The sequence below is a fragment of the Mauremys mutica genome, chromosome 7 (genome assembly GCF_020497125.1).
Source record: "Mauremys mutica isolate MM-2020 ecotype Southern chromosome 7, ASM2049712v1, whole genome shotgun sequence".
Taxonomy (NCBI): Eukaryota; Metazoa; Chordata; order Testudines; family Geoemydidae; genus Mauremys; species Mauremys mutica.
In genome coordinates, this window is record NC_059078.1 from 29828661 (window position 1) to 29841503 (window position 12843).

The following is a 12843-nucleotide window of genomic DNA, read 5'->3' on the forward strand; positions in this document are numbered from 1 at the left end:
GCAGAGCTAAGGGTAGAACCCAGGAGTCCTGTCTCCTGAGCCCCACCCCCCACTCTAATCATTAGCTCTCACTCCCAGAGATGGGAATAAAACCAGCCCCCCTGTTCTAACCACTAGACCCCACTCCCCTCCCAGAGATGGGACTAGAACCCAGGAGTCCTGACTCCCAGACTTTCTGCACACCCCTCCCCCAAGCCTGATTCTACCAAAGCTGAGCATGTGTCACATCACTAGAGGTGGCCTGGAATTTTTCGAGAACCAGAATTTCCATTTTATGGGGAATTCCACGATTTATTTATTTGTTCGTTCTGAGGTGAATTTTCAAAATTTCCCCCAGAACAAAAATCCTGGAACATTTGGACTTGAGGCCATCAAATCAAAAACTGGAAATTGTATCGTTTCATTTTGTTTTTGCTCTTAAATGATATCAAAATATGAAATAGTGTATATTAGGCATTATTAAATGTAATATATATCAATAGATGACATAATATAAAATATATGTATAAATACAATTTAAAAATTAACACTAAATTAGAATTAAATCCTAAATTAAAAATAAAAAAAAAAAAAATATTTTAATATAATAGCGAAGTCCAAAAAAACAGGCAGTGTTGCCTAGTGGCTAAAGCGCTGGCTTGGGACTCAGGACTTGTAGGTTCTATGCCCAGCTCTGCCACGGGACTGCTGAGTGACCTTGAGCAGGTCTTGTCCCCGCCCTGTGCCTCAGTTTCCCCATCTGTAAAATGGAGATAATGCTACTGGCCTCCTTTGTAAAGTGCTTTGCGATCATGGGATTAAAAGCTGTAGTGAAGAGCTGAGGGTTGTTGTTGTTGTTAGTATAAACCAATTACACTGAAATATCAAAATGATAAAATTGAACCCAAGCACTAAGATTTCGCTGAAACTGACAGCTTGCTGCAAAACCTGTTGATTTCAGCTAAACTGAATTTTCCAATGGAAAACCGTCCCATACAAAATTTTTCGAGCAACTGTGGGAGAAGGGACCAGGATTGCTTCGATAGTCCTCCTGCATTGCTATGAGCACCTGGCATCTCCTGTTCACCAGAGTAATTTGTCTGGATTTTGGACAGAGCCTAGTGCCATGGGTCCTGCTCCAGGCCATAACACTTTTCCCTTTCTAGCTTTTTGACAAAACGCCAGAAGATTTCAACAGAAACTGCCTCAGGTGCTCACTGGACCATTAATGTTGATTTTCAATAAGTCTTAGAACAGTGGGGAAGTTCCAGAAGGCTGGAAGAAAGCTAATGTTGTGCCAATATATAAAAAGGGTAAATGGGATGACCCAGGTAATTATTGGCCTGTCAGTCTGACATCGATCCTGGGCATGATAATGGAGCAGCTGATACAAGACTCGATTAATAAAGAATTAAAGGACAGAGCTGTAACTAATGTCAATCAACAGGGGTTTATCGAAGACAGATCCTGTCAAACAAATGATATCTTTTTCTGATGAAATTTACAAGTTTCCTTAATAAAGGTAAGAAGGTTGATGTAATATACTTAGACTTCTGTAAGGCATATGACTTGGTACCATACAACATTGTGATTAAAAACCAAGGAAGATATCACATGAACATGGCCCACATTAAATGGATTAATAGCTGACTAACTGATTGGCCTCAAAATGTAATTGTAAACAGGGAACCGTCATCGAACAGGAGTGTTCCTAGTGGAGTCCCACAGGGATCGGTTCTTGGCCCTACGCTATTTACCATTTTTATTGATAACCTGGGAGAAAACAAAATCATCACATATCAAGTTTGCAGATGACACAAAAATGGGGGGAGTGGTAAATAAGAAAGAACGCAGGTCACCGATACAGAATGATCTGGATCACTTGGTATGCCAGGCACAAGCAAACAACATGCATTTTAATATGACTAAATGTCAATGTACACATCTACGAACAAAGAATGTAGGCCATACGTACAGGATGGGGGACTCTATCCTGGGAAGCAGTGACTCCACAAAAGATTTGGGGGTTGTGGTGGAGAATCAGCTGAACATGAGCTCCCAGTGCGACGCTGTGGCCATAAGAGTTAATGAGATGCTTGGATGCATACGCAGGGCAATCGCGAGCAGGATTAGAAAGGTTGTTTTGCCTCTGTATTTGGCACTGGTGCAAAGTCTGCTGGAATCCTGGGTCCAGTTTGGGTATCCACAACTCCAGAAGGATGTGGATAAATCGGAGAGGGCTCAGAGAAGAGCCATGAGAATGATTAAAGGATTAGAGAACACACCTCACAGTGAGAGACTCAAAGAACTCAAGCTATTTAGCTAACAAAGAGACGCTTGAGGGATGACTTGACCCCAGCCTGTAAGTACCTCCATGGGGAACAGAGATTAGATAATGGGTTCCTCAGCCTACAGCCGAAGGTCTAACACAACCCAAAGGTTGGAAGTTGAAGCTAGACAAATTTAGACTGGAATAAAGTGTCAATTTTTAAGAGTCATTATTCATTAGGAAAGCTTATCAAGGGCTGGGGTGGATTTTCCATCACTGACAATTTTTTTAATCAAGATTGGATGTTTTTCCACACACACAAAAAAAAAGATCTGCTCTAGGAATTCTTTTGGGGAAGGTCTCTGGCTTGTGTTCTCTACAGGTCAGGCTATGATCACAATGTTCCCTGATAGCCTTGGAATCTGTGACTTTACAAAATGTTCATTTTGGACAAAAAGGACATTTTGTGCTGAAAACATGTGATTCAAAATTTCATCCTGATCTTTTATCTCTTGTGTGATGACACCTGCCTGAGTCTGCAGGGAGCCTGAGCTGAACACCCTGAGAAGGAGGAAGCGGTTCTGGGCATCCCAAGGGGTGTTAACTCCAACCCCACTGCTCTGGATGGGACAGATCTTAACTCCCAGTTTCCCTTGCTGCAGTCTGGATGCCACCCATTACGACTGCCAGGACAGAATCTGCAAGATGCCCCTGCCCCATCTCATGCTGCTTGTTGGGACAAAGACCCCACCCTTGCAGAAATCTGAATATGATTCACCACCATGAAGATGAAGCCTCAACCTGCTCCTGTCTCCACTTTGACACAAGGCACCCTCAACCTCAACACACCCTATCCAGCTGCTGAAATCTGCCTCCTGCTTTAACCCCTAGGCTCTACTTCCCTTCCTGATCCAGGAATAAAATCTGGGGGTCCGGGTTCACTGCCCCCCATTGCTCTAACTACTAGACTCCATTCCCCTCCCAGAGCTAAGGAGAGAACCCTGGAGTCCTGACTCTTAGCCCCTTCTACTCTAACCCATTAGACCTCACTCCCCTCCTACAGCTGGGAATAGAACCCAGGAGTCCTGATGCTTGGATAAGGTTCACATTTAACACACACATACACACACACACACTGGGAAGTCCAAACTGTGCACACACACATACATTGGTACACGTGCACAAAGGGAAATCCAAACTACACACACTCACACCAGCCACATTATCTCCAGCAAGGGGCAACATCTCACACAGGCACGCACACACTCAGAGCTCACTGCTCTGCTGGGGGCAGCTGACAGATTCCATTACCCCAGTTCCCCGCTGCAGTTAGTCTGGCTCAGAGCTGCAGTGATGCTTTACTAAACTGCAGAGCCTAGGAGCATCCCAGTGGGGTTCTCAGCGGACAGGGATTCAAGAGGTGTGTTCCCATACAGCAGAGCCAGTGGATTTAAGTTTCTACGTTCCATCACCACCTCCTGCAGGAGGAATCAGAGCTCTAGTGTTATTATATGTATTATGGTAGCATGTGGAGACCCTTGACATTGGGTTAAGTCCCTTCCCCGCTCACTGCCTCAGTTTCCCCTCCTTGTTTTACTATTTAGACTGCGAGTTCTTTGGGGCAGGAGCTGTCACTCTGTGTCTGCTCAGTGCCTGGCAGTAAGGGCCCCACAATATCAGCCAGTGTCTGTGCAGCACTCAGCACAACAGTGACCCCTATCCCAGTCGGGGTCTGTGCAGCACCTGGCACAATGGGGTCCTGATCTCAGTCAGGTCCTCTAGACCAGGGGTCCCCAACCCCCGGTCCGCGGCCCGGTACCGGGCCGCGGCCTCTTAGAAACTGGGCCGCGAACCGACCCAGTGGACCTCCCGCAGGCGTGCCTGCGGGAGGTCTACCCGAGCCGCGGGACGAGCGCTCCCTCCGCAGTCATGCCTGCGGGAGGTCCGCTGCTCCCGGGGCTCCGGTGGACCTCCCGCAGCCATGACTGTGGACGGTTCGCTGGTCGCGCGGCTCAGCTGGACCGCCCGCAGGCACGCCTGCGGGAGGTCCACCGGCTCCGGTTGAGCTGCCGCAGGCGTGCCTGCGGGCGGTCCAGCTGAGCCGCGGGACGAGCGCTCCCGACCGGTCCCTGGTCCTGAAAAGGTTGGGGACCCCTGCTCTAGACGCTACAGTGATACACCTAATAATGAAGAGGATTCCCGGCCACACACCGTAGCCATGCAGGATGCAATCAGGCTGGCAAGTTGAGCCATCAAGTCCCCACGACCGAGATCAGGAGCTCTCGGAATGAACGCCAGCGGGCCCTGGCTCTGTCAAGATCCATCATTTTTAACGCCCATCGGATTCAGCTGCTCCATCTCCAGTGCATCGGCAAAGGACTCGGCTACCGAACGTGGGTGACAGAGATGGACAGATGGGCCCCACCCCACAACGTGGGCTCCTGAATTCAGAGAGCTGTCAGCACGGGCCGGTTCAAGACTAATGGACAAGGGCACTGAGCTGGGGGTCAGGGTTCTTGTTATTTGCCATTTGAATTGCAGTAGCGCCTAGCAGCCCTAGTCATGAACCAAGACCCCAGCGTGCTAAATGCACAGAACAAAAAGAGGGTTTCTGCCCCCCAGGGGCTTCCAGCCTAAGGATAAGGCAAGAGACAAGAGATGGATGGAACCAGATGGGCAAGTACAAGTAAACAGTGAGACAGTCCTGGGCAGCGTGATGGGCAGCGGGCTCAGCACACGAACAGCCTAACCACTGACACGTTTTTTGTAGGCATCACAGCAAAGGAGAGTTTTGAGGAGGGCTCTGCAGGTGGATAACGAGGTGGCTTTGCAGACTCCTGGGTTCTATTCCCGGCTGAGTGGTGTCTAGTGGGTTAACACAGAGGGAAGGCCTAGACGTCAGGACTCCTAGGTTCTATCCCTGGTTTTGGGAGGAGAGTGGGGTCTAGTGGTCAGAGCAAGGGGGTGGGGAATCAGGACTATCCTCAGCTCTGACAGTGACTTTGAGGGGAAACTGAGGCACAAAGAGGGGAAAAGCCCTGATGCCCATCCACTTCTGCTCTAACCCCCATGCCCCACTCCCCTCCCAGAGTGGAACCCAGAAGTGTTGGCTCCCAGCCCAGTGTCCTAGTCACTGGATTACACGCCCTCCCGAAGAAAGCTAATGTTTTGAGATGGAAAGGAAACAATTTTGTACTTCAAAAAGGGTCAGTGGTGAAACAGATGATACCAGAAAGTTAGCATAAGAACAGCCAAACTGGGTCAGACCAAAGGTCCATCTAGCCCAGTGTCCTGTCTTCTGACAGAGGCCAATGCCAGGTGCCCCAGAGGGAATGAACAGAACAGGGAATCATCAAGTGATCCATCCCCTGTTGCCCATTTCCAGCTTCCAGCACTGCAAAGGCTCCTAATAAACAATTAAGCCAGAATCACCCTTCCCCTAGTCCCAATCCACAGCCCCGTGCTCTGCACACACACAGCTCTGCCAATACCCCTCTATCCCAACCTGCAATCCCCTGCTCTCCCAGCCCCAGGCTCTCCAGGGTGGCTCGTACCTGCTTGGCCAGCCTGACGGCATCGTTGGTAAGTTTGGTACGGAGCTGGGAGTCGAGGTGAGCCGCCGGGGCAATCTCCACGACCTTTTGGTGCCGCCTCTGGATGGAGCAGTCCCGCTCGTAAAGGTGCACCACATTCCCATACTTGTCCCCTGCAGAGAAGGGAAAGTCAATGCTGATCCCCTGCCAGGGACTGGGGACCCTGGGTCACGTGTAGAAGAGCCTCCAGGCAGGCAACACCCAGCCAGTGCTCCTCAGCCATGGGGCTGGATCAGAGCCAGCGCCCCCTAGAGGGGAAAGGCCCTGCGTTCCATTCCCTGCCCCTGTGAGCCAGCCAGTCCCCTCGCCCTGGGGCTGGATCAGAGCTGGTGCCACCTAGAGGGGAAAGACCCTGCGTCCCATTCCCTGCACCCCCTGAGTCAGCCAGTTCATCCTGGGCTGGGTTGGGCAGGCAAAGGGATATTAGGGCTCACCCAGAATCTGGACCTCAATGTGTCTTGGCTTCTCGATGAACTTCTCCACAAAGAGAGCCCCGTTCCCAAAAGCAGCCAGCGCCTCTGAGAATGCCCGGGTGTAATTCTCCTCCAGCTCCTGTAGGGGGCAGATAGGTGAGAGATTGAATCAGCAGTGTGGCCTAGTGAATAGAGCATTTGACTAGGACTCAGGACTCCTGGGTTCTGTTCTCAGCTCTGGGAGAGGACTGTGGTCTGGAAGGCTGGGCTGCTGGTAGGAGTCTGGGTTCTATTCCCAGTTTTCCCATTGACTTACTGGTGATCTTTGGCAAATTATAAGATTGAGGTTCCCATTGTTCCTTGTGTTTCACAGAGACAGTCCCTGCCCTGAAAAGCTCAGACAGTCCCTGCCCTAAAAAGACACAAGGTGGGAGGGGAAATAGAGGCACCAAAAAGAAAAGAGACCTGCCCAAGGTCCACACCAGAACCAGGGATAGAACCCAGGCATCCTGCCACTCCAGCACCCATGCTCCCAATATAAAGGAAACGTAAGGTCCCTTCAGTCTAGGGCGACCAGACAGCAAGTGTGAAAAATTGGGACGGGGGTGGGGGTAATAGGAGCCTATACAAGAAAAAGCCCCAAATATCAGGACTGTCCCTATAAAATTGAGACATCTGGTCACCCTACTTCAGTCCCTGCTACCATCCACTGTGGAGCAAAGGGTAAAATTAGGGTACCTCTCTCTCTACTGTGCTACAGAGTGAGTCCTCCAGGCAGTGTAGAGATGTCACATTTCCTGTACACTCTTCATGCAGCCTCGGGGTTTCCTGGGGCTCGCTTCAGGCTGGGAGCAGAGACAAAGCAACCCAGCCCAGGCCTGGCACAGACTACAGCCTGAGCGTAGCAGGAAGATTTTATCATATTTCTGTATATAGTTTCCATTCCCAATAAAGGGTTTATCTTGAAACTGCACTAAGTTACCGCATCTGTTTTCACCACCCAGCTGACCTCTAGGAGGGGAAATTAAAGAGATGTAGCTGTCCTCTGGCAAGGGGGTGCAGAGACGGCAGATGATACATGGGAGACAGCTCTGGAGCCCAGTGGTTTGGCACCAAGACATAGGAAGCCATCACTGTGGCTGGGAGGTTTTCACATGGGATGCATAGGAGAAGGCTCTTGCGCCATCAACGTGCCAGCCAATCAGAGTAGCTGCACTTGCACCAGCCACAGGAACAGAAGCTGCAGATGCCACCGACACACTCAGCCCCAGAAGCTGAGGCCAGGAAGCCAGAAGGGTATTAAGGGCAGGTGTGTCTTTGCTCTGGAATCAATAGTACCTCATAGCTGCGCACGACCCTCATGCCCCGTCCGCCTCCGCCATACGCAGCTTTGAAGATGATAGGGAAGCCATACTTGTTGGAGAACTCATGGGCCTCATTGAGAGATGATATTGGGGAGTCAGTGCCCGGCACCACAGGGACCCCTAGGAGAGAGCAGATACAGGCCATGTCATTCCCAGCTCCGCCACTGACCTTGAGCAAATCCCATCTCCACTCAGTGCCTCAGTTTCCTCTTCCACCCTTTGTCTAATTGGAACATGAGCTTTTCAGGGCAGGGACTGCCTCTCGCTGTATGGCTGTACACCACCTGGTACAACAGGGGCCCTGCTTTCAGGTGAGGTCTACGCAGTGCCCACCACGACCGGGGTCCTGATCTCAGTCGGGGACTCTAGGCACGACTGTAATAAACTTAATGGGAGTGGCTTGCTCCAGCCTACATAGTGAGTCATGAGCAGAGCCATGTGAGATGCAGCACCTCCAGCAACACAGCGCCCCCTAGTGCCACTCAGGGGTCAGCACTGCCTGCAAGGAAATGCAGCCCATACTGCTCCTCCCACCCCATGCCCTACAGCACAGCAGCCCCTAGCACCATACTGGGGCCAGCACTGGCTGCAAGGGGAGAGCACCCCCTACCTGCAGCAATGGCGATGGCGCGAGCTTCCACCTTGTCACCCATCTTGCGTACCACCTCTGGGCTGGGGCCGATGAAGCGTACTCCAGCATCACAGCAAGCCTGGGCGAAGTCCGAGCGCTCAGAAAGGAAGCCGTAGCCGGGGTGCACAGCATCCACTTCATTCTCCTAGGGACACAGACACAGGGGGAGAGGCATTAGAAAAATGGTGCGTTGGCTCTTTAAAACCCACAGCCCTTCAAGTGCCCAGCAGATTAGGAAACTGAGGCATGGAGACAGGCCAGTTGAATGTCAGAGGCAGGAACAGAACCTAGGAGTCCTGACATCCAGTTCCTTGCGCTGTAACCTACCAGACCCCATTCCCTTCCCAGAGTCAGGAACAGAACTCCCAGCCAAACCCCCAATCCAATCTAATTTGTAATTAGTAATCATAATTAGGGCTGTCAATAGCAGTTAGCTCAAGCGATTAACGCAAAACAAATTAACTACATTAAAATAGTCACAATTAATCACAGTTTTAATCACACTGTTAATAACAAAACACCAATTGAAATTTATTATAAATATTTTTAGATAGTTTTCTACATTTTCAAATATATTGATTTCAACTACAACACAGAATACAAAGTGTACAGTGCTCACTTTATATTACAGCAGTGCCACGCGAACGCCTGTTCTCACTTTCAGGTGACATCATAAATAAGAAGCACACAGCATTATGTCTCGTAAATCTAAACAAACTATTTGTCTTAGCGACTGGCTGAACAGAAGTAGGACGGAGTGGACTTGTAGGCTCTAAAATTTTACATTGTTTATATTAATTATTAGTAATTAATCAACATACAACAATATAACAATTGTGTTATATCATAATTACACATATATGTAAAAAAAATTCTACATCTGTCAGTCGCACTTGCACCATCGAGATTGCACTACTGTACTTGTACGAGGTGAACTGAAATCTATTTCTTCTGTTTATCTTTTTTACAGTGCAAATATTTGTAATCCAAATTAATAATATAAAGTGAGCACTGTACACTTTGTATTCTGTGTTGTAACTGAAATCAATATATTTGAAAATGTAGAAAAACATCCAAACATATTTATAATAAATTTCAATTGAGAGTCTATTACTGTTTAACTGTGTGATTAAAACTACAATTAATCATGATCTTTTTTAATCTCCCCATTAATTGCAATGAATTTTTAATTGTGTGACAGCCCTAATATGATTGTTCATTATTACACTTAATATTAATTATTAATTGTAACCTCCCCCCCCATGTTCCTCTCATACCTTGGCTACTTTGATGATGTCAGGAATGTGCAAATACGCCTGGACTGGGGGCAATCCCTTCCCAATGAGATAAGCCTCATCCGCCTTCTGTCTGTGCATGTGCCCCGTGTCCTGCTCGGAATAGACGGCAACCGTCCGGATCCCCAGCTCGGTGCAGGCTCGGAACACCCGGATGGCAATTTCCCCTGCAAACACACACACCAAAGAGTGACCCACAGGGGTTTGTGCATGGAGGCAAAGGAGTGTAACCGGCTGCCTGAGTCTGCAGAGAGCCTGAGCCAATCTCACTGCGAGTGGGGAGCTGCCCCAAGTGTGACTGGCACATCAACGATGCCTCAGCTGATCACTCCCAGTGGGAGGCTGACCCACGGCATCTCAATGGCGTGTTTGCTCCCACCCCCACTGCCCTGGGGGACCATACCAACCTCACCCTAAGGAGACTCAGTGTCGGGCAGGAGGGGCTCAGCTCCCTGACCCAAGGCTGCTGGGATCAGTATGGAAAGGGGCCTGCTTCCAGCCTTGGTTCTCTGGGAGGGGACACCCTCTGCCCCTGTAGTGGGGGGTCATGGTCATGGGGCAGGATGGGGCGTTAGCACAGCAGCAGGGCCACAGAGGAGTTGCTGGGATCCACTGCTGGGAGGGGTGGCAGCAGTGGGGGCAGGGTGCATCTCTTACCTCTGTTGGCCACCATGACTTTCTTGATGGGCTTGTACTCCACTCGCTGGGTGCTCTGGAAGGCGGCATGGATCAGGCAGAGGCGCTTGGCGCCCAGGAACCCGAGGCCCCCTCTCATGAAACACAGCTGCAGCATCTGGGGAGACACACGCAGGGGGGGCAGGTCAGGGTGATGCAAAGGGCAGCACGTGCAGAGAACAGGTACCCCTCTGCAAAGGCTCTCGGACACCAGGGGCAGCAGGGCCAGGGCTGGGAGAAGAACCCCCTGCTTCAGCGATTGGATATGAATACACCAGAGAAAGGGCTCCCTGCAGCCAGACGCCTGCCCAACCGGGGCCTCCTGCAGCCAGATCCCCACCTAACCAGAGGCAAACGGGCTATTTGCAGCCGAGGAGGAGATCTCACTGGGACTAGTGCCTTAGAGGTGAATGGATGTGAATTCTGCCCTAGGATGAATGGGTCTGAATTCAGAGCGACCCTCCTGCTATTTCATCTCGATTATTGTGTGTGTTCCAGCCACGCATACAGGAACCAACCGAAATCAGGGCCTCCACTGTGTCAGGCGCTGCACAATCCCGACCAAGTCCGGGACCCCGTCAGCGGCACAAATTCACAGCTCAAGGGCTCCCTTGTGCTGGGTGCTGCGCAGACCCTGACTGAGATCGGGACCCCTGTAGTGCTGGGAGAAGAGTGGCCCCTGGTAGGAGAGGAGGGAGAATGGCGGGGTTGGGGGGGCCACACAAGAGCCCTCAGCAGGTGGGAGCAGTTGCAGGGAGTGCCTGAAATAGAAGCAGCTGGTTGGGTGGCACCCAGGGAGCATGGGGGAAATGGAGGGCAGCAATGCACCCGGCCCTTTCGTTGACAGCTTGACTAGCTGCAAAGGGCTCTTTGTGCACAGCCCGAGGAACCTGTCTGCAGCTAGCACGCGCCTGGCGGTTAAACAGGGAAGTGGTAAAAAAACCACCAGGCGTTTAGCAGCAGATTTATTTTTACAGCCAAGAATCAATAGCGCCTCCGACGCACAGGCCCAAAATTAGCTTTCAGGTGTCATCAGGCTCCGGGCTGGCTTCTCCCCCCAGTCGGGTCCTTGGAAATGAGACAAGCGGAACAAAGGAGCTGCTAACACAGCAAAGGCAAAGTGGCATCTTGGTCTGGATAATATCGTCAGGGCTTGGGTGTGTGAGAGAGAACGGAGTGGAGGGGAATGGGATATGGGGCCTTTCCCCTTGAGAGGGCACCGGCTCCAACCTGTGTCCATGGCAGGGGACTGGCTGGCTATGGAGGGTGGGGAATGGAATATGGGGTCTTTCCCCTCTGTGGTGCCATCTCTGATACAGCCCCAGGCTCAGAGGACTGGCTGGCTCAGAGGGATGGGGACTGGGAAATAGGGGGCACCGGCTTCGATCTGGCTCAGGGTGTGGGAACTGGCTGCAGGGACTGGCTAGGTGCTGTCGCTCTGTGACCCAAGGTCTCCACTCCCTGGAAGGGGATAGGCACTGATCCCCACTTCTCTGCAGCAACACGTAGGGCAAAGTGGTGCATTGTTATGAGCCTCTCTTCAGGAGGCAGGTTTTCCTGCCCTTGGATTGTTCCTGTGCCTCTTTCACTGCAGTGGTTCGAAGTGCGCACCCCAGAGCTGGACGCAGTATCACAGTCACAGATGACGCATACAGAGGTGATGCCACTTCCCTCTCCTGCTCGACCCCCAGCTGGTGAGCCACGCCAGGATCATGTGAGATCTCAGCCCTTGCATTGCAGCAGGAGCTCATGCTCATTTGGTTTACAGAACCGAGTCCTTTCTGGAGCCCTGTGCCTGGAGGAACGCCCTTGCCTCAGGCTGTATTCGAGCCCACCTTGTTCAAATGAGCCTAGGTTCCCAGCGACCGAGCTCCCTTTGTGCAACTGACCCCTTCGCCATTGCTCTTCCCCCCACTGCCGAGCTTTGCGCCCACTGCAGACTTTACCAGGCACAGGGAGTGACTGTGTGAGCCCCTGCATCGTGCCCGGAGCTTACAGCCAGCATGTGTCCCAGCATTGCAAACCCAGACATTCAAAAATCATGAGTAGGGCCCTACCAAATTCACGGCCATGAAAAACACGGACTGTGAAATCTGGTCTCCCCTGTGAAATCTTGTCTCTTGGGTGCTTTTACCCTACACGGATTTCACGGGGGGAGACCAGCGTTTGTCAAATTGGGGGGGTCACGACCCAAAAGGGAGTTGCGGGGGAGGGGGGTCACAAGGTTATTTTAGGGGGGTCACGGTATTGCCACCCTTATTTCTGTGTTGCCTTCAGAGCTGGGCAGCTGGACAGTGGCGGCTGCTGACTGAGGGCCCAGCTCTGCAGGCAGCAGAGCAGAAGTAAGGGTGGCAATACCATACCTGCCATCCTTACTTCTGCGCTGCTGCTGGCAACGGCTCTGCCTTCAGAGCTTGGCTCCCGGCCAGCAGCTGCCGCTCTCCAGCTGCCCAGCTCTGACAGCAGCGCCACCACCAGCACCAGCACAGAAGTAAGGGTACCAGTACCACAACTCCCCCCCCCCCACAATAACCTTGCGACTCCCCCACAACTCCTTTTTGGGGCAGGACCCCTTCCATTACAACACCATGAAATTTCCGATTTAAATAGATGAAATCATGAAA

General features: G+C 51.2%; 1 protein-coding gene across 7 annotated transcripts in view; it reads right to left on the reverse strand.

Annotated features, from left to right (window-relative positions):
* Positions 1-12843, reverse strand: part of PC (pyruvate carboxylase) — a 229762-nt gene that overhangs the window by 120572 nt on the left and 96347 nt on the right. For all 7 annotated transcript variants that reach the window (XM_045023189.1, XM_045023191.1, XM_045023190.1 and 4 more), the window contains 6 exons: positions 10202-10337; positions 9527-9711; positions 8229-8394; positions 7593-7738; positions 6276-6393; positions 5803-5954 (listed from right to left, as the gene is read on the reverse strand). In XM_045023189.1, the coding sequence (XP_044879124.1) occupies positions 5803-5954; positions 6276-6393; positions 7593-7738; positions 8229-8394; positions 9527-9711; positions 10202-10337 (903 nt within the window). The remainder of the gene's footprint in view (positions 1-5802; positions 5955-6275; positions 6394-7592; positions 7739-8228; positions 8395-9526; positions 9712-10201; positions 10338-12843) is intronic.